We start from the raw sequence: 17,634 nt of genomic DNA, 5'->3' as shown, positions 1-17,634 counted from the left end.
TTCTCCTTTCCCCCCTCATCGCTGACTCTCTCCTCCTCCTTCTCCCTATCTGTACAGGAAGACACTGAACGGCAACCCTTACTAGATCCCGATGTTCTACCTCAGTGCGTTACAAGTACTTCCACCATTCTCAGTCGTCATTGAACCTCTCGACTCATTCTCCATTCTCTCCCCCCTCATTCATGCACAGAGCCCCACCTCGAGCTCCTCCAACTCGTACAACAGAAGAACAAGAAGCTGAACAAGCTTTACGTAGACGCATCCTCAATCAAGCATCCGAGTCAGCACCTGTTCTCCCTTTCCTCTCTCTCTCTCTCTCTCTCGCGAGACTAACTTCGTTCGTTCGGATGCTATCAGACGTCTAATCAATATCCTCTCCCCTCACCCCTTCACGTCCGCTCCACCTCCCTCCTCCTCACCGTCTCAGCTCTCCCCCTCTCCTTCCTCCTCCGCAGCGTCAGCTTCCCTCTCCTCCTCTTCTTCCCCTACTCTAACTTCACAATCCGCTCATCGTCACCGCACTCGACACCGGTCACGTTCGACAAAGAGACGTTCGAATCTCTCTGGTACTAAGAGTCCGCGAGTGGAAGGCTCAGAAGAAACGGAGAATGGGGCTACTACTTGGAGACCTAGAACGAATGATCCGATTGCTCCTGTGAGAGTTGTTCATTTAGGGAAGAATTGGGAGGTCCTCAACGAGAACGGGAATGGGGAGATGGATCCAATGGTTACACCTAGTACGATGAGGAGACAACAGAAACGAAATGGAGGAGCGAGATTAGGAGGAGGAGGAGGTAAGGGAAGACCTCCTAGTAGTCATTCGATGAGGACTCTACCTTCTCGTGGAGGAGGCTCGGCGCAGCCCAGTCCGCTGAGAGGTCATAGCTCGCTCGTCGACGGGGAAGAGCATGGCCATGAGGAGAGAGAGGAAGAGGAAGATGATGGGAATGAAAGTGAAGATAGGTTTGAAACGGCTACTAGTTATAGAACTGCTGCGTCTGGAAGCAGGGGAATTGGGATGGGGAGTAGGATTGGACTGAGAGATATTTGGGGTACTGCGATGGGTGGAGACGAAGAAGCGGAGGAAGAGATTGATCCGAGAAAGAGGGAAGAGGTCAGTTCTCACAATCCCGTCGTTTTCTCGTTTGCAGCACCGAGCTGATGCACGGATGTTTCGGATGAGTAGCTCGAGAAAGCATTGAGGGAACTGGAGGATTCGATCGATGATTTCAGGATCAAACCCGTCGGACCTCTCGTCGCAGATCTAGCGGAACACAACCCGAAACCTGCGAAATAATCTCTTCCTTTCTCTTGTTCACGACTACCTTACCTCCGACCATGCTAGATCCACCTGTTTGCTTGCCTCGTTGTGACTCGCTACTGAAGTTCGAATTCCCCCCGTTTTTTGTGCTTAGACTTTTCGATACCCTTACCTCTAACCTCTCTCTCGCTCTCTGCTCTTCGTTTCGAATTTACTCACATGTTGATACTCAAGCGCTGCCTTGCCTCCTAGACCTGCAACCGCTAGAGGCTCAGAGAGAGGGAGTCGCGAAAAACCTCACGAGACGGGGTTTTTTGGCTGATTTTTCGAGTCCTCGTTCGCGCGTTCACGAGGAATGGAACACTTCAAGTATGGCCAGCAAGCGAGTAGATACCCTCTGTTGAGCGAAATTCGGAGTAAGACAAACGCGTCGCTAAGTCCGAAAAACAATTCGCCTCTCTTCCTCTCACTCCTCCTCAATCAATGACCGACCCACCCTCACCTCCTCACAGTCGAGGTTCTTCCCATCTCAGTTCTCTCAGCCCTTCTCCCGAGCCCGAATCGCGTCCAGCAAAACGTCAGAGGTTATCGGTTTCTCCATCTCTTCCAAAGCCGGATCAACCGATCTTTCTCGTACAACATCGCTCACCGTCACCACGACAACTTCAAGAGGAACAGCAAGAAGAGGAGGAAGATGAGCAGCAAGGACGACAGGAGGAGGAGGATTTGAACAAGTTGTTGGAAGGTTTAGAAGAAGAGGATTTCGATTTACCTCCTTCTTCGGCACCTTGTATCTCTAGTGTACCTCCTCAGGACGACCAAGACGATGCAGACGAAGAGATGGAGGGAGCGAAAGGAGCGGCGGATGATTCAGGGATCGGATTAATCCCTTTCGAATCAGAAGACAAACTCGCTCAACAAGAGGTTATTATTGAACCACCGTATAGAGTAGAGACGGTAGAGCCGGGAGATGAGGAAGAATTCGAAGGGGATGATATGTGGTTAGGATTCGATGAAGGAGACGTTATGGGGACATTGGGATTCGATCAGATTGATGCGTTTCCGAGCTCAATCACTTCAAGCTCCGTCGTTCCTCCACCTCCCGTCGGCAAAGGATCAGCGTCGACCAAGGACTCAGGGACGGACGAAAAGGACAAGAAGGAGGAGGAGGAGGCCGAAGGAGAATTCAAAGAGAAACCCCCTCCTATCGATCTCGCCTCATTCGGATTCTCTACCGTTCAATCCGGTTCAGGAGGTCTCTTCTTCGCTTCGAGGAAATCGTTCGCTCCTTCCGCCGACGCACTCAAACAAGCTCTCGCGAGATACGGAGATGATCCATTCGAAGGAGAAGGAGTAACTTCGGAACCGTCAATCGCAATCACGAATCCTAAACCCTCCTCGTTTTCGACTGGGTTCTCGACTGGGTTCTCGAATGCCGCTGGACGTTCAATCGCAGCACCGAGTGAAGAAGCACTACAGAGAGCTCGGAAACAATTCGAAAAGTCTTCATCTCCGGATCGTCCTCTCCCGTCGACGACGAAATCGAAATCGAAATCGTCGAGACCACCTTCGAACGTTCCTTCTCGAGTCCCTTCGAGAACCGGCAACAAACCTCCTCCTACTCCTACTACTTCAGATCTCTTTGAATCGACGACGAGTGGAATCGAGAATCAAGGACCGAGATCGTACTACTCTCTTCAACCTCTCGCGTTAGCTCCGGAGGCGGAGGAAGAAGAATCGTCGAATCTCGGATCGAAAAATCGTTCGAACCTTTTCGATAGTCCGACAATCACTCGTACTCGTTCATTCCACCAACCTCCTAGCGAAGACCTTGAGTCATCGAACGGTAGACGCAGTCCTCTCAAGACGGTCGAGAATGAAGTTTCCGTCGCCGCTCTAGAAGAAGACGATAACGAATCGACTCGATCTTCAACCGAAACGACTCTAACTTCTTCCTCACCTCACAAACGTCCAACTTCTCCAACTTGTTCCCTTCAACCCGCCGCGAATCCTGAATGTCGTCCACCACCTCGTTCTCCCGCATCCGCATCCGCCGCATCGATTTCGTCGAAAGATTCTCCCAGAGTTTTCCCCCAAGTTTCTACGAATCCTCCTCCTCCTCTTCCTCTACCTGCTCCCGTTGCTACTCGTCCATCTTCAGCCTATCGTGACCCCACGAAATCAACAACGACGACGATGACGACTTCGAATCGACCAACTCCAGTCGCGTCCAATCGATTTTCCACCGCATTCCGTTCCCCAATGATTCAATCAGCTCGTCACAGTCACACCTCCATCGCTCCGTCCTCGACTCCGCTTCGTCCCTCCTCCCTCTCATCGGCAACCTCAACCTCAAAGAATTTCCCCCTCCCTTCCGCTTCAACTTCCACTTCAACCCCGTTGTTCAATCGACGTTTGAATATCGGTATGACTCCCCGAACGAAACCCTATCATCTCGCGAACAATTCGACGACGTCTAGTTCGAAAACGAAGAGGGGGAGTTTTGTTACTCCGTTCAAAGGGGGCAAGAGACCGGAAGGGTTGACTCCGATGGGACTAGTGAGGGAAAAAGTTGAAATGGCGAAAACAATGAACGCAACGGGGAATGGAGGTGGAGGGGCGACTCCGCAAACAACGACGACGAAGACGACGATGGTGGGGATGAGCAGTAGGAAGAAAGAAGGGAGGAAGGGGAATGAGAAGGGAAAAGTTTTCGATTTGGATCGTGAGTGTTTTCTCTCTCTCTCAGCGATTCAGTTGGCCTGGGCTGAGCTGCGATTCGGGATCCGATCACAGATGAACAACCGAGATTCGATCTGTTCACTTATGGGATGAGACCTCAAACTCATCTTTATGAAGAACTCGAACTTCAAGGATTGTAAGTCACTTTCCCCTTGCTGTCCCGTTTCTCACTCGAGTTGACCCAATCTTCGCTTATCAGCTCGGAGGAGATCCTCTCGATGACATCAACCTCTTCGAAATCCTACATCTTTCCCTGCAACCGTTCCGTTCAAGACGCATTCTCCTCGCTCAAATCCCTCGTCTCGACCCGTTGTCCCGGCGACGAATCCCTCGTTACTTTGCCCTGGGTCACGAATCATTGGGAGTTGATCGTGTGGAAACTCGCATGTTACGTTCGTACTCGACCTGATTTGTACGAGAAATGGTGGAAATTCGAATTCGTCATGGATCAACTTCGGTACCGGTGAGTCACATTCGCATTTCCCGCTTTTCACAGAGTTGTCCGCTGATTGGGTATAATGGATTAGTTACGAGAGGGAAATCAATCAAGCCGAAAGATCCTCGATCAAACGAATTCAAGAACGAGATTCTTCGGCTTCCTTACCACTCGTTCTATGCGTTTCTCAACTCTTGTGGGAAGATCCGGACGAATCTACTTCCTATGATGATGATGGTGCTACTCAAGTGATCGTGGGGGTTGAATTAACAGATGGATGGTATAGGATTCGAGCGGAAATTGATCAAACTCTCAAGAGCGCTTGTGAGAGAGGCAAATTGATCGTTGGGAGTAAATTGGCCATCACTGGAGCAAGGGTGAGTTCGTTCTCCCGCTCATAATCAAGATTGATTACGTGATTGAACTGATTTCGCGAGAAAAACAGTTGAATAAATTCAGACAAGAAGGAATCGACGTTTTAGAAGCTCTCGGTCGTTCAAAGGTAAGTCGATTCAGCTTCTCGAGATCCTCATAGACTTGGTATCTGATTGAATTACACGAGAACAGCTCGTCATCTCTGGCAATTCGACTTCTCTCGCACCTTGGCACACAACCCTCGGATTCTCCCGAACTCAATTCATCGCGAGTCTCGATAGTCTCTCCTCTTCAGGAGGAGTCGTCGCTCCGCTCGATATCATCATCGAAAAGATTTTCGAGTTGGGATACGTAGATACGTTAAGGACGAATTCTGGAACCTGGGGGGAAGCGGAAGAGAGGGAAAAAGCGCAAGAGTGGGAGAAAGGAAGGGAGAGGATTCGGGCGAAGATGGAAGAGGCTGCGGAGAAGGAAGGAACAGAGGAAGATGATTTGGTTGCGTTCTTGCAAGAGGCGGTTGCGGGAGCTTGTGAGGATGGGATTCCATCTCATTCGGAATCGGGTTCGTTTCTTCTCCTCCTTCTCCTTTCTTCTTTTCAGGTTGAGCGACTTTCTGACGCGAGTTACGTGTAGATCCAGATGTCGATATGGAAGACCCAGAAGAGATAATCGAACGACTCGAAACTACCTCGGGGAACAAACGAGCGATCGTTCGAAAAGTTTCACCTCGATGCCTTCAAGCTTGTCTCGAATTCGCAACTGAACGAGCACAACGATCTCGACGTCAAGCTTATGACGAACTGAAACAAGATCTCGATGTGAGTCTTTGTCTCTCTTTGTCCTCGGCGTCTCCACCTGGAATTGACGACTCTTCGCTTCGTTTTAGCAAAAATACCCTCCTCGTCAAACTCGTTCGGTGAGGATGATGAGAATCCGAGATGCACGTCAAGGTTCGAATGGACCTTTCGAACGAGAAGCAATCTTGACTGTTTGGGACGTCAAAGATTACGCTTCGGACTTCTTCAGGGAGGGAAAACGTTACCTCGTTCGTCTCATTCCTTTTTCAGTCTTCTATATCAAGAACTGATGTTGATCGAAATGGAACTGAATAGGTGACAAATACGATCGTCAAAGGTAATTGGCAGAGGAATCACAAGGAGATCACGTTACATACGAAGAAAGATTCAAAATGGACAAAACTTTGAACGAATTCCCTTCTCCCCTCTCTCCCTCACTTTCTCTCGCTGATTCGACGCTCTCTTTACTGTTCATACTTTTGTTCGCTGTCTCTTCCCGTCTTACTAGAATTTGTTGTGTATAACCTTTGAATCGAGCCGTTCAGTTGCAGTTTTCTCTGAGCAAAGTTCTGCTCGGGTCAAGTGACTAGGCTCTGTGTTTCTATTTCGAGCCGAGACAAGAATACACAGTCTCGTGACAGGCAAAGTGACAGGATTAGATTCCTGAAGTGCGAAAACTTTCTCTCCCACTCTTTCTCTCTTCGCTCTCCTCTCTTCTCTGACTTCCTCTATCGCTTCGTCCCGGCTTCAAGCTATCTCACTATCTACTGTGAGTCTCACCCTCCTCTGACGCTCCTCAGGCTGTTGCTTCTCGAGTTGCCGAACACTGATTCGCGCCCGGACCTCTTCCTTCCAGTTTATCTTACTTGACCGATTGAAGCCCTCGAGCCATGGAGAACTATTTCAGGTGAGTACTCATAGATTCAAACTCGAGGTGCTTGAAGAGCTGACCCTCTGAGAGTTCTCCTTCGTTTTCATTCGTCGGGTGAAAACAGTGTTCCAATCTTCCTCGTGGTTCGTCCCCGTCCCTCTCAGCTCTCTAGTCTTCGTGCGACTGACTGTTAGGGGTTCGGGCCCGATCAGACCCTCCGGGAAACGATCGAACTTTCTATGATCGTTTCCGTTTTACTTTCTCTCATTGAATCTCTCGTTTCGGCGGACTCAAAACCCGAACACGCAACGACGTCGGTCGGTCTTGATAGAGTTGAGGAGATGGAGTCTGGAGAGACGAGGAGGATTGTGAGGAGGATGAGGTGGATGATTTGGGGAGGTGAGCGAACCGATTTTATCAGGTTTCATCATGAGTCCTTCCGTAGCTGACAGAGTGATTGATCAGGAGCACTCATGGGTCTTCTCATCGCTTCGACTATCGGTGCAGCTTTCGTCGCTGTCGTGAGTTCATTCGACGTCGGCAGAATGAGAATAAGCAACTCATTCCCAATTTCCGCTTTCACAGTTCTTCACCACTCTGAACGATCTCTCGGCCAACCTCGAAGAGTGTCTGGAGGGTGTCTTCTCGCTCATCACTTGTGTCATGATCACGAAGACGGCACTGAATATGTCAGTTCTCTCAGTCGCTTTCGCCCGCTTGCCTTTCGAGCTGACTTTGTCCTTCGACTCGATCCTAGGCTTCGTATCGACCAATCAAAGATCAAATGGCATTCCAATCTATTTTTCGCGCTCAACACCAGCAACCTCTTAATCGGCCCGTCGTTATCGAAGAGTGAAGCGAAATCTGGAAAATGGACTTTGTTCCTCCTTTCTCTCACAGCGGTTCTTCGTCAAACTTTAAAGGCCGTCGTCTTTGTTGGTGGAGCTAGTCTAGGTCACAGTGCCAAGTTGATCTCGTTGGCGGTGATCTGGGGGGTGATTGGTGGATTTGTCGTTGGTTGTAAGCTCGAAATTCTCTCTCTCCAGATCTTGCTTCAAGTGATTCTTACCTCTACGATGATACCGTTCTAGATCTTATTTACGTTTCCGGCTCTCGTGTCAATCTCTCAATCTTCCTCGTCATCTCTACTCAAGTTTTGTAAGCTCCTCCCCTCAAAAGTCACTTCGACCCCTTTTCGTTGACTCTCCCCCCTCCGTCGACTCTCCAGGCTTCTCCTCGGTGCTGGACTGTTCTCTGAAGCAGTTCGTGACTTCGAGCTTTACGGATCAAACCAATCGTTCGTCCCCGCTCGAGCTCGAACCCAATTATCCCTTATCTCCTCTCTCTGACTGAAACATGTTTCTTGTGCAGTTTCCAAGGAGACGAACGTTCGACTGATCGACCGTACCTCACCCTCCTGCCATCGGCTATCTTCAGCTGGACCAGTGAGTCTCTTCCCCTCCCCCCCTTCACTCGATTCGTTCATGAAACTGACTTTCGACGACTCTTTCCTCGCAGACAACGCAACCCCCGCTTCCCTCCTCTCCTACTGCCTCTACTGGATCATCGCGATCGTCGTTCTTGTCTACATGAAGTGGGAAGAAGGTCGTACTTCTCTCTTTGGGGTCAAATCGGATGCTGGGAAACGTCGTAAGGCTCGACAGGCAATTTATCTCGACGAAAAGGTTGAGTCGACGTGGGTGGAGAAATCGAGGGAGGTTGATGTGAAGAGTGACTCGGAGAAGAAACTCGAAGTACCGCAGGCTCGAGCTCGTCTGCCTCCTCCCGGCCGCGGGATTGCCTCGCACATCCAGACTCCTCGTCTTACTGTATACCACACGGTGCCCCCTGTAGCTTCGAGGGGAGTGCATTGATTTCGACGGATCCTCTTACCCTTTCGACCTTTACATACTCCGCTTCTTTCACGAGTTCTCCCTTGTTTGACGTGGTGTCTAGGAGCCTGGCGTTCCTCTTGCCGAATTGGAAAAGAAAAAGTAGCTCTTCTTCGTTGCGGTATCTAGGTTGTTCTCTCTTCGTTTTCTGTAACTGGAATTCGCAAAACAAAAAGCAGTTTTCTTCTTCTCTCACTTACTCGTCGATGGCTCAGAAAGCCGGCGAGAGTCTTACCGATCCCTGTGACTGCCTTGAGTGCATAGTGTACTCTGGCTCAATGGTAGAGTGAGGAGCAGGAGGAGAAGTTCGTGTCCCACGTCAAGAGACAGGTTTCTCGAAGAAAAGTGTCAAGGAATCTCAGTAACAGGGTTTGGTTACGTTGGTTAGTTGTACAAACACTCGGATGGATATGGTTTGTCAAGAACGAGACTGGATCTCGATTGAACTACGATCAAGGGGAGAAGAGAGGTCGGACGAAGAATCGAATCTCGACGACGAAACGAGCTCTCGAGAGGATCGCGAAGAAAAAGCGCGAGTACCTCGCTGCTCGAGCGTGTGTCTCTTGATCTCACTACGGAGAAGGAAATACGGGTAGAAGAAAGTGGGTTGCGAAGCTTACTGAGATTGCATGATATGCGATAACTATCTAAATTTTGAGGTTCTATCCCCGTAACTCCCTCTATTCTTTCCTGACCTTGATCCCCGAATCGACCAAGTGCTTCTTAACATTCTCGATCGGTACTTCCTTCCTGTGAAAGATCCCCGCCGCGAGTGCCGCCTCAACATCGGTCCTTTCGAACACTTCCTCGAAATCCTCGACTTTGCCCGCCCCAGAACTCGCGACGACCGGGATCGATACCGAAGATCTCACGAGATCGACTAACCTCAAATCGAACCCAGATTTCGATCCATCCTTGTCGACCGAATTCAACAAGATTTCCCCTGCTCCGAGTTTAGCGACTCCTTGCGCTAATTGAACGACATCGATATCTCGAGTGTCTCGACCTCCTTGAACCGTACATTGGTACCAACAATACTTCTCTCCATTCGGTCCTAGGTCGGGTTTGATCGGGGAAGAAGTTTTTCGACCGGAAGGAAGAACGGGAGAAGAGAGGTCGACGGCGGAAGGTCGGTGAGATTCAGGGATTTCTTCGAGAGTTTGAAAGTAGACTCGTTTAGGATCGAAAGAGACTACGACGGCTTGAGCTCCGTAAGCATACGAAATCGTTTCGATTCCAGTTTTCCCCGTCGGTTCGTTCCCATTCTTAAGGAGTTGTTCGACGGCGAATACGGCGTCGGAACCGATCGATACTTTGTCGGCACCACAACGGAAGTAAGTTCCGGCGACTTCGAGGGCCGAACGAGATTGTCCGTCGGGATCGACCGTATCTTTGATTCCTCCTCCGATCGTCAAGGGGACGAAAACCGTTTCGGCAGATTGACGTACGACGTCGAGCATCGGTTGATCGTGGAGAGGGCACGAACGGAACGAGGTAATGTTGAGAAAGGCGATTTCGTCGGCACCTTCAGCGAAGTAACGTCGTGCGAGATCGACGGGTTTACCGAGGTTTCGAACTTGTCGTTGACGTTTCGCTGGGGGTTGTTCGAGTTCAAAAGAAGTCGCAGAGGGGAGAGTCGTAGAAGAGACGGGAGCAGAAGAAGAAGTCGAGGAAGATTCTTCCGGAGCGCCAGAGTGGGTTTGTTCCTCCTCCTCCTTCTTGTTGTCGTTGTCGTCATCTTCACGAACGTCGTATTGATCTCCTTTCGTAACGACGAGATCTCCATCATCGTTCGCCCTGACGTCCAAACACGCGACGATCCTCTTCGTGAATCCTTTCCTAACCAAATCCTCCTTTACTTTCTTCTCTTCCCTCAACTCCTTCTTACTCGTGTCGATCATCCCTACTCCACCTTTCTGAGTCGCCGTCAACCACGCCTTCAATACGTCCAATCCAGCTTTCCCACTCTTCTCCGGGTGAAACTGCGTCGCGAACACATTCCCCTTTTGAACACTCGAAACGTAAACTTCTTCCCCATATTGAGTCAAGGTCAACGTCCAATCCTCTACTCCCTTCTGATCCGCTCCAACTCGATAAGAATGAACGAAATAATAACTTTCTTCCCCTTTTCCTAATCCATATGCCTCTTTCCCTTCTGCTCCAATCTCTCGTTTCTCGGTAGTTCCGTTCCATCCCATACAAGGTACTGATTTATCTTGTCCCGAGAATTTCCCGACGTGTGCAGGGATGACGCCGAGTCCAGGGACGGTGGATTCTTCCGAAGAGGCGAAGAGCGCTTGCATTCCGATACAGATTCCCATGTAAGGTTTTCCCGACGCGAGGTAGGCTTTCAAAGGTTCGGAGAATCCACGTTTATTGAGTCCTTCCATAGCGGAACCGAACGCTCCAACTCCGGGAAATAGAATTCGCTACGAACAGAAGTAGGGTTTCTCGAGTGGAGTCAGCTCGATCTGCGAATGGCAGGCGGAGAGGACGTTGTGAGCTCACGTCGGCTTTGTCGAAATCTTCGACAGTCTTGACCCATTCAAAGTCGAATCCGAGCGAACGAACAGAGTTGGCTAATAAGATTCACGAGGATTAGCTCGTCTCTCTCGTCTCGTGTGTTCGTGAGGAAGGAAAGTGACTGACCTAGAGAAGCTACGTTTCCTGCTCCATAGTCGAGAATGTAGAGCATGTTGGACGAGGGTGGAGAGGGAGGGAGAGTGTTGAAGAAAGGACGGAAGATTTCGATGGGGGAGAGGGGAGAAGTCGATCTGTCGTTCTGAAGGAACTGTTGAGCTGAAAGTTGACTCTTCAAGGTAGGATCGAGTCGGAACAGCGGTCGAGTGAGTGGAAAGAGTCAGAGATCAAACTCGCGACAAACTTTCTTGATCAAGGTTGACTCGTCTTTCCTCCTAACCTCTCACTCTGTTACAGTCCCGATACGCTAAAACAGCTCGGGCTCTACGTAAACAACCGTAGATGCAGACCCCCGCCAGTTTATCGCCGTTCCTCGACTTCAAAGCCTCACTTCTTCGGGTCTCTATATATCGGTCACTCTCGCTCAGCACACCACTCCTTACTCGACTCAATCGACCTCGAACTCCCATGCTCCGACCCTACATCCGTCCTACTCTTTGCACGCCTTCATCTGGCTTCCTTTCCCCCTTTTCCTCGTTCCCTCTCTCCCAACCCTCTCTCTCCAAAGTCCCTTCTCCTGTATCTCTGCTCATCCGGACATACCGGAAAGGAGAACTATTGCGAGGGGTGGGGAAGGGAGAGAAAAGGAGCGTGACTGAAGGTGACCACGAATCGAAGTTCGTTCCAGTTGGCGGAGATTCCCCTTCTCTCTTGCATCTCTCCTTGTCTCTCGGTATGTCGTAGACTGGAAACGTTGTAGATTCAGAAAAGTTGTCAGTGGAATCAAAGCAGACGGTGTTGGATAAAGAATCATGGACAGGAAAGAGAGGAGACGGGCAGCATAAAAGGGAGAGTGAGAAAAGATAGTGATCCCAAGGGAGAGACAAAACGGAGGAGAGCACAAAGGTTTGGGTAGCAGACACGAGAATCGGAGAGCGGGGAAGGGGACTCGTACGTCGACTGGTTCTCGGAGGCGAAGCGAACCGCTCAGTACCTCGAGCTCATCGCCCTCGAAGAAGTCCTCGCGATTCCTCCTCCTCCTCCTCCTCCTCCCGAACTCGCCGCTTCCTCAAAGTTGTAGAGACCAGAACGGTAACGACCCGTATGACGACCCCCGTTCGCCTGACGTCCCAACTCGTACGACTTCCTCAGCAATTCTTCATGATGTACCTCCTGGGCCTCCTTCGCCCTCTCGACATTCTCCTTCGTCCTCTTGACAGCACCCGCAAACCTGTCAAGCGTATCCGCGAGGGAATCGAGCGCTTCCGCATCGAGGTTCGTAGCGTTTCCATCGAGGATCGCTTGAGCGATCTCGCGCAGGGAGGTACCGTGCGAGGAAGAGACGTTGAGGGCTTTCTCGGAGGTGTTCGAGGCGGAGGTGACGGCTCGATCGAGGGCTTCGGCAGCGGCAAGTTGGGAGGGAGTCGTCGCAGAAGAGGATTGAGAGTTCGCGGTGAGGTTCGCAAGGTCGGCTCCGTCCATCCCTCCGGAACCCACAAAGCCAGTCGAACGAGAGGTTCCTCGACGAGCGGTACTGTTGCCGGTGGCGGTAGCTCCGTCGTCTTCGGATGAATCCGAGTCTCCAGCTGAGAAATTCACTCGCGCAATGGTTTTTCAGCTTGGAACGCAATCGATTGAAGGCGTCAAAATGCACTCACATTGTCCGTAAGCCTCAGAGGAATAGCCAGAAGAACTACGACCGTATCCTCCCATTGATCCTCCACGCGAGGCGGAACCAGCAGCTTGAGAAGAATACGAATAGCCTCGCGAAGCTCCGCGCGAAGAGGAACCCATCGCGGAGGAGGATGAGCGGTAGGAAGAAGACTGTCCTCGAGCTATAAGAGGGTGGAACCGGGTATAGAATCACAAAGGGTCAGAGAGCGACATTCAATCGAAGGAAGGAGAAAGCTGCAACAACGGTGAGTCAGGTCGGCTTACCCATTTCGCGGAGAGAGGGAGGGCTGCTGCTATCAAGTGAAGTGAAGGAGAGAGAGAGCCTGACGAGAGCTCGAGCTGACGTCGGCCGAAGCGAGCGAACAATGCTCAGTCCGACAAAACTCCGCGGTGAGCTCTTATCGCTCGCGCGTCACGAGGTTTTCTTCTTCCTCGCAAGGGGAAGAGGCCTGAGCGGAATGCGAGCGAGAACGTGCAGCGTGAGCGCTAGTGAGCTTTGACAACTAGCGTCAGATTCTCGATGGTTCTGACCTCTTTCTGCGCTAAGCATCAGCTGCTTCGCCAGTGTCTCCTCATGACTACCCTGTAGGCGTCTAAGTACTCTGCGCCGGTGTCGCTGCAGGTAACAAGCGGGACCTCGACGTTCTTCTCAGTTGCTGAGATTCCCGTCTCGAACGGAACGAAGATCACGTCCATGATTCTATGTGCAACAATACCATCTACAGTAACTCATACACACAACAGATTCTCACAACAATGCTAGTAAGAAAACAAGGAGCTCTAAGCGGTTAAGCTAACGACGAAGCTACTTTCGTTTCGGTCTTGACCCAAATCCCACTAGCTCTCGTCTCAATCGGCGGCACTTCGAGAGCGTCGAGCGGGGAAGTATCGAGTTCGAAAGAGGCGTAATCTGGTTCTTTGTGTTTGTGACTCACTGTTCGAGTTCTTCGATGATCTGATCGTCGCTAATCAGGGTCAACGTCACGTCACGTCAAAGCGGAGGGGATCAGGGCACAGAAGCAGGGATGCTCACTCTTTTTCGATACATTCTCATCGTCCCCTCTCCATCTAGACGGATCGAACCTCTCCGGATCCTCTTCAACAGCTTTCCGACTCTGATTCATAGCGACATTGTTCCTCCATCCGACCACTTCGAGTCGTTGTGCTAAACTCGCGTCGTCCGAAATTGAGGATCTCATCTTCCTTCGGACGGTCACTCGTTGATTGATGGCCCAGACGACACTGAGAGACCAGGCGTTCGGGAGGATGAGGAGGAAGAAAGAATAGTACTGATGGCGCGGGCGATAGGAGAAACGAGGAGGATCAGCGACGAGGCGGCGAAATGAGCAGAGGAAATGGAGGACTTACGATAGATACACGCGGAGAATCCAGGAATGCGACCGTAACGAGATTACCGATCGTGACGGCGCAAGTGAAGAACGACACTTTGACGGTTGACAGAAAGTAGACTGAAACGGGGTCGTGATCAGGTTTGAACTGCCGCCTTCTGCAGATGTACAAGCGATACGACAGGACGGTGAAGTAGAAAACGTCGAGCGCAAAGATTCCGGATGTGCCAATAAGTTCACAGATCCTCCACTGTCCAGACAGCGAAAGTCAGATCAGAGGATCGACACAGAGAGAAGCGGGAGAGCGAAGAGGGAAACGCACAGTTCGACGATATTGAAAGTTTGTCATCGTGACGATATGGAAGCATTCTGCGAGCATGAACCCCGTTGCCGTCGGAATCCAGAGGAGGAGACACGATATCCAGACCGCCCTTGAATCTGAGATCTGGAAGATCCTCCAAGTAAAAAATGCGTTCGCGAGAAATCCCGTGGGAAAACAGAGCAACCGTTGGACGACATCGATCCAGTTGAGTTGGTCGGCGAGGTATTCGCCTAGATACAACGATTTGAGTACCCAATGTGCAGCCTATCATCATACGACGGGAGTGAGCTTTGTAACGATGAAATCTCGAAAAAGAAAACTTACGGCGGAGGATAAACCTATCGAGCAGATGGACAGCAAGACCAAATTCGATACGATTCCCCTAAAGAACCAATTATCTTTCTTCCATCCTTCCTCCCGGAGATACAAGTGTGCGTGGAACACTAAGAAAGCCTAATTATACAACTCCGAGAATGATCAGCGAACTTTTCGACGGCTGTGTTCACAGCGATTTCGCTCCTCGAAGTACGTTAACGATCTTGGACTCACGAACAGGAAGAAGTTGACACAACTAGCAGCGTAGACGACTTGAGCGAGGGAAAAGAGCAATTCTGTCGGAACTGGTTCAGATGAAGGGAAGAAGCTTGCGATTGATCCCGACGACATTGCTGAGTTGTCGTACGTCTACTTTGAAGGCATAGCCGGTGGGAAGAGGTTGGAAGAGAGCTGTTGAAGTGGGGAGAAGAAGAGAGAGTTCGAGAACTTCGAACTGATTGAAAGCGGAAAGTTTTACGAGAGCGCCGGCCCTTTGTCCTTCCGCGTTCTAGAGGATTCAATTCCCGCTCTTGGCGAATTGTAACGTCGGGAAGAAAAGCCTATCGAAATGATTTATCGACTGTTATCGAATTGTCAGGGTCATCGAATTGTCAGCCGTGCTCGAGCTTTCAACTTTTTGCGATACGTGTGCCAAATCCTGCTACGATCACAGCCTCCAATGGCCAAAGACTTACGGGCGATATTGAAAAACCGGCGAGAGGCAAGAGACTTCGAACTTAGAATCGAGCTCATTCGATATTGTTGCTCACGTCCACCTCTCACGAGCTCTCCCTCGCCTACAGAACGAGAGCGAACGACCTACCCCGCGAACTAGAGTGATGCAGCAATGACGACGCCCTTACGAGATCAAGACTATCCCGACGCCGATCATCTCGAGACGGAGGAAGCAGAGAACGAGGGACTACTCGAGAAAGGACCCGAACAACAGAAGAACAAGCGACAGAGGTCCGGATCGATACTCTCGTTCGATTTCTCGAATCGTCTAGTGTTGGAAGCGAGCGCCGAAGGAGTTGAAAGACAACTGGGGAGGACAAACAGGGACGACGAGAAGATCTCCCTCGTGTCAGGGATTGCTCTCATCGTTGGATTAGTGATCGGGAGTGGGATCTTCGCGAGTTCAGGGATCGTAGCGAGGGAAACGGGTTCAGTGGGAGCGAGTCTCATAATTTGGCTCGTATCCGGAGGTCTAGCTTTGACGGGAGGCAGTTCATTAGCAGAGTTGGGAGCAGCTTTACCACAGAATGGAGGATCTCAGGTCTACCTCTCAGCCGCGTTTGGCTCATTGTGAGCTTTCTTTCCTTTTCTCTTTTCACGGTTTTCGTCGCTAGTGCTCACGTTTCTTTCGTCTGCTAGACCGTCCTACTGCTTCTCGTTCACGGCAATCACGGCTCTCAAACCTGGATCACAAGCTATGTGAGTCTTAATGATCCCTCGTCTCTTTTCGATTTCCGACTAAAAACGAAAACTCTCCACCGCAGAATCTCCATCATTGCAGGAGAGTACATCTGCCGAGTCCTATGGCACACAGCTTTCAGTGACGACCCCCAACAAGCCGCGAGAGGAGTCCCCACGGCCGCGATAAAAGGGACTGCACTGATCTGTCTCCTATTCGTCTCGAGTCTTCAAGCTTGGAGTACGAAAGCCGGTACTCGAATGCAAGTCTACACGACCGCGTTCAAAGTTCTCGCAATCGTCGTCATCTTCGTCGCTGGGATCGTTTGGCTGTGTCTAGGTCGGATCGCCTCGAACTTCTCCTTCGAAGGATCGACTCAACAGCCGACTGGTTACGCCTTGGCCCTCTTCTCGGCTCTCTGGGTAAGTAACTTCCCTTCCTCCTTCTCTCGCAGCATGTCTGACACTCATGTATCAAACAGGCTTACGACGGGTTCGATCAAGTGAATTACATCGCTCGCGAAACGAAGCCGGGACATCTACCGATTATGATTTCGACTTCATTGAGCTTGATCGTCCTGCTCTTCTCTCTCTGTAACATCAGTTACTTCATTGTCCTTCCTTTCGAAACCGTGAGTACTCTCTTTCCAGAACAACCTTGAGTCGTCACTGATCTAACTCGTGCGATCAGGCAACTGCAACTTCTACGATCGCTCTCGACTTTGGTCGAACTCTCGCAGGTCCGATCGGAGCTCTCCTCTTCGCTCTCATCGTCAGCGTCAGCTGTATCTCCGCCCTCAACTCGTCCCTCTACACTTCGTCCCGACTCGTCGTAGCTGCTGGAGAACAAGGGTTCTTACCCAAAGTGAATTCTCTTTGACCCATCTCCTCCCGATGACCTTCACTTACGATGACTGTTGCTAGATTCTCTCGGAGTACAACGATTCGAGGCAAACCCCGATCAATGGAATTCTCTTGAGCTCGACACTTTCGACGATTTTCATTTTGATCGGAGACTTTTCGAACCTGACTTTGTTCTATGGCGTGAGTCCGATTCTCTTAAACATTGCCCATTGAGATGTTGAGAAGAAATCCGTGTCCACTGTAGGTCTGCGCTTGGACCTGGAATTTCCTTGTTGTTGTCGGACTTCTCGTACTTCGAGTCACAGAACCAAAGCTGAAAAGGTCTTCATCTCTCTTCATTCCCTCAGACCCTCAAACTGACCGAATCTAATCTGAGCAGACCATATCGCACGTGGTTGATCACCCCGATCCTGTTCGCTTCGACGGCTCTCTTCCTCCTTGTCTTGTCCGCTTTCTCGAAACCGTGGCAAAGTCTCGCTGGATTCCTCTTCTGTGGAGCGGGAACTCTACCATACTACCTCCAAGTGAGACGGAAACGTGAGTACTCATCCCCCTTTGCTTCTCGCGATCTCAGTCTAATGATTCTCTCTTCTTTTTCCGTGCAGAACGAGAAACTTTAGACGATGTCGAATTGACTTGACTAGACATGTAGATAGGTACAACAAATCTGCTCCATTTTGTAC

At 50.5% G+C, this 17,634-nt stretch overlaps 7 protein-coding genes across 7 annotated transcripts; 4 read left to right on the top strand and 3 right to left on the bottom strand.

Annotated features, from left to right (window-relative positions):
• Nucleotides 1-182: 182 nt before the first annotated feature.
• JCM6883_006378 (uncharacterized protein) lies at nucleotides 183-1,297 on the top strand (the record flags this gene model as incomplete). Its single annotated transcript, XM_076632170.1, has 3 exons — nucleotides 183-280; nucleotides 358-1,114; nucleotides 1,187-1,297. 3 exons carry the CDS (start codon nucleotides 183-185, stop codon nucleotides 1,295-1,297), a joined length of 966 nt encoding a protein of 321 aa, XP_076487897.1.
• A 447-nt stretch (nucleotides 1,298-1,744) lies between these two features.
• JCM6883_006377 (uncharacterized protein) lies at nucleotides 1,745-6,019 on the top strand (the record flags this gene model as incomplete). Its single annotated transcript, XM_076632169.1, has 9 exons — nucleotides 1,745-3,986; nucleotides 4,058-4,139; nucleotides 4,203-4,466; nucleotides 4,531-4,816; nucleotides 4,885-4,941; nucleotides 5,007-5,376; nucleotides 5,448-5,632; nucleotides 5,701-5,859; nucleotides 5,927-6,019. 9 exons carry the CDS (start codon nucleotides 1,745-1,747, stop codon nucleotides 6,017-6,019), a joined length of 3,738 nt encoding a protein of 1,245 aa, XP_076487896.1.
• A 482-nt stretch (nucleotides 6,020-6,501) lies between these two features.
• On the top strand, nucleotides 6,502-8,356 carry JCM6883_006376 (uncharacterized protein; the record flags this gene model as incomplete). Its single annotated transcript, XM_076632168.1, has 10 exons — nucleotides 6,502-6,518; nucleotides 6,607-6,625; nucleotides 6,695-6,881; nucleotides 6,948-7,003; nucleotides 7,068-7,171; nucleotides 7,240-7,502; nucleotides 7,574-7,640; nucleotides 7,711-7,779; nucleotides 7,854-7,927; nucleotides 8,001-8,356. 10 exons carry the CDS (start codon nucleotides 6,502-6,504, stop codon nucleotides 8,354-8,356), a joined length of 1,212 nt encoding a protein of 403 aa, XP_076487895.1.
• Nucleotides 8,357-9,054: 698 nt separating this feature from the next.
• On the bottom strand, nucleotides 9,055-11,069 carry HIS7 (imidazoleglycerol-phosphate synthase; the record flags this gene model as incomplete). Its single annotated transcript, XM_076632167.1, has 3 exons — nucleotides 9,055-10,803; nucleotides 10,883-10,953; nucleotides 11,024-11,069. The coding sequence occupies 3 exons, from the start codon at nucleotides 11,067-11,069 to the stop codon at nucleotides 9,055-9,057; spliced, it is 1,866 nt and encodes a 621-aa protein (XP_076487894.1).
• A 932-nt stretch (nucleotides 11,070-12,001) lies between these two features.
• JCM6883_006374 (uncharacterized protein) lies at nucleotides 12,002-12,808 on the bottom strand (the record flags this gene model as incomplete). The annotated part of the gene is made up of 2 exons (XM_076632166.1): nucleotides 12,002-12,600; nucleotides 12,673-12,808. 2 exons carry the CDS (start codon nucleotides 12,806-12,808, stop codon nucleotides 12,002-12,004), a joined length of 735 nt encoding a protein of 244 aa, XP_076487893.1.
• Nucleotides 12,809-13,476: 668 nt separating this feature from the next.
• JCM6883_006373 (uncharacterized protein) lies at nucleotides 13,477-15,025 on the bottom strand (the record flags this gene model as incomplete). The annotated part of the gene is made up of 6 exons (XM_076632165.1): nucleotides 13,477-13,643; nucleotides 13,722-13,977; nucleotides 14,057-14,287; nucleotides 14,360-14,623; nucleotides 14,684-14,812; nucleotides 14,909-15,025. The coding sequence occupies 6 exons, from the start codon at nucleotides 15,023-15,025 to the stop codon at nucleotides 13,477-13,479; spliced, it is 1,164 nt and encodes a 387-aa protein (XP_076487892.1).
• Nucleotides 15,026-15,521: 496 nt separating this feature from the next.
• On the top strand, nucleotides 15,522-17,591 carry JCM6883_006372 (uncharacterized protein; the record flags this gene model as incomplete). The annotated part of the gene is made up of 9 exons (XM_076632164.1): nucleotides 15,522-15,979; nucleotides 16,049-16,108; nucleotides 16,174-16,510; nucleotides 16,570-16,719; nucleotides 16,779-16,952; nucleotides 17,012-17,131; nucleotides 17,196-17,272; nucleotides 17,331-17,488; nucleotides 17,557-17,591. The coding sequence occupies 9 exons, from the start codon at nucleotides 15,522-15,524 to the stop codon at nucleotides 17,589-17,591; spliced, it is 1,569 nt and encodes a 522-aa protein (XP_076487891.1).
• Nucleotides 17,592-17,634: the final 43 nt, after the last annotated feature.

Source organism: Sporobolomyces salmoneus (genome assembly GCF_050403485.1).
Source record: "Sporobolomyces salmoneus JCM6883 DNA, S_salmoneus_JCM6883_v1_ctg23, whole genome shotgun sequence".
Taxonomy (NCBI): domain Eukaryota; kingdom Fungi; phylum Basidiomycota; class Microbotryomycetes; order Sporidiobolales; family Sporidiobolaceae; genus Sporobolomyces; species Sporobolomyces salmoneus.
This window is presented reverse-complemented; position numbering and strand designations above follow the sequence as displayed.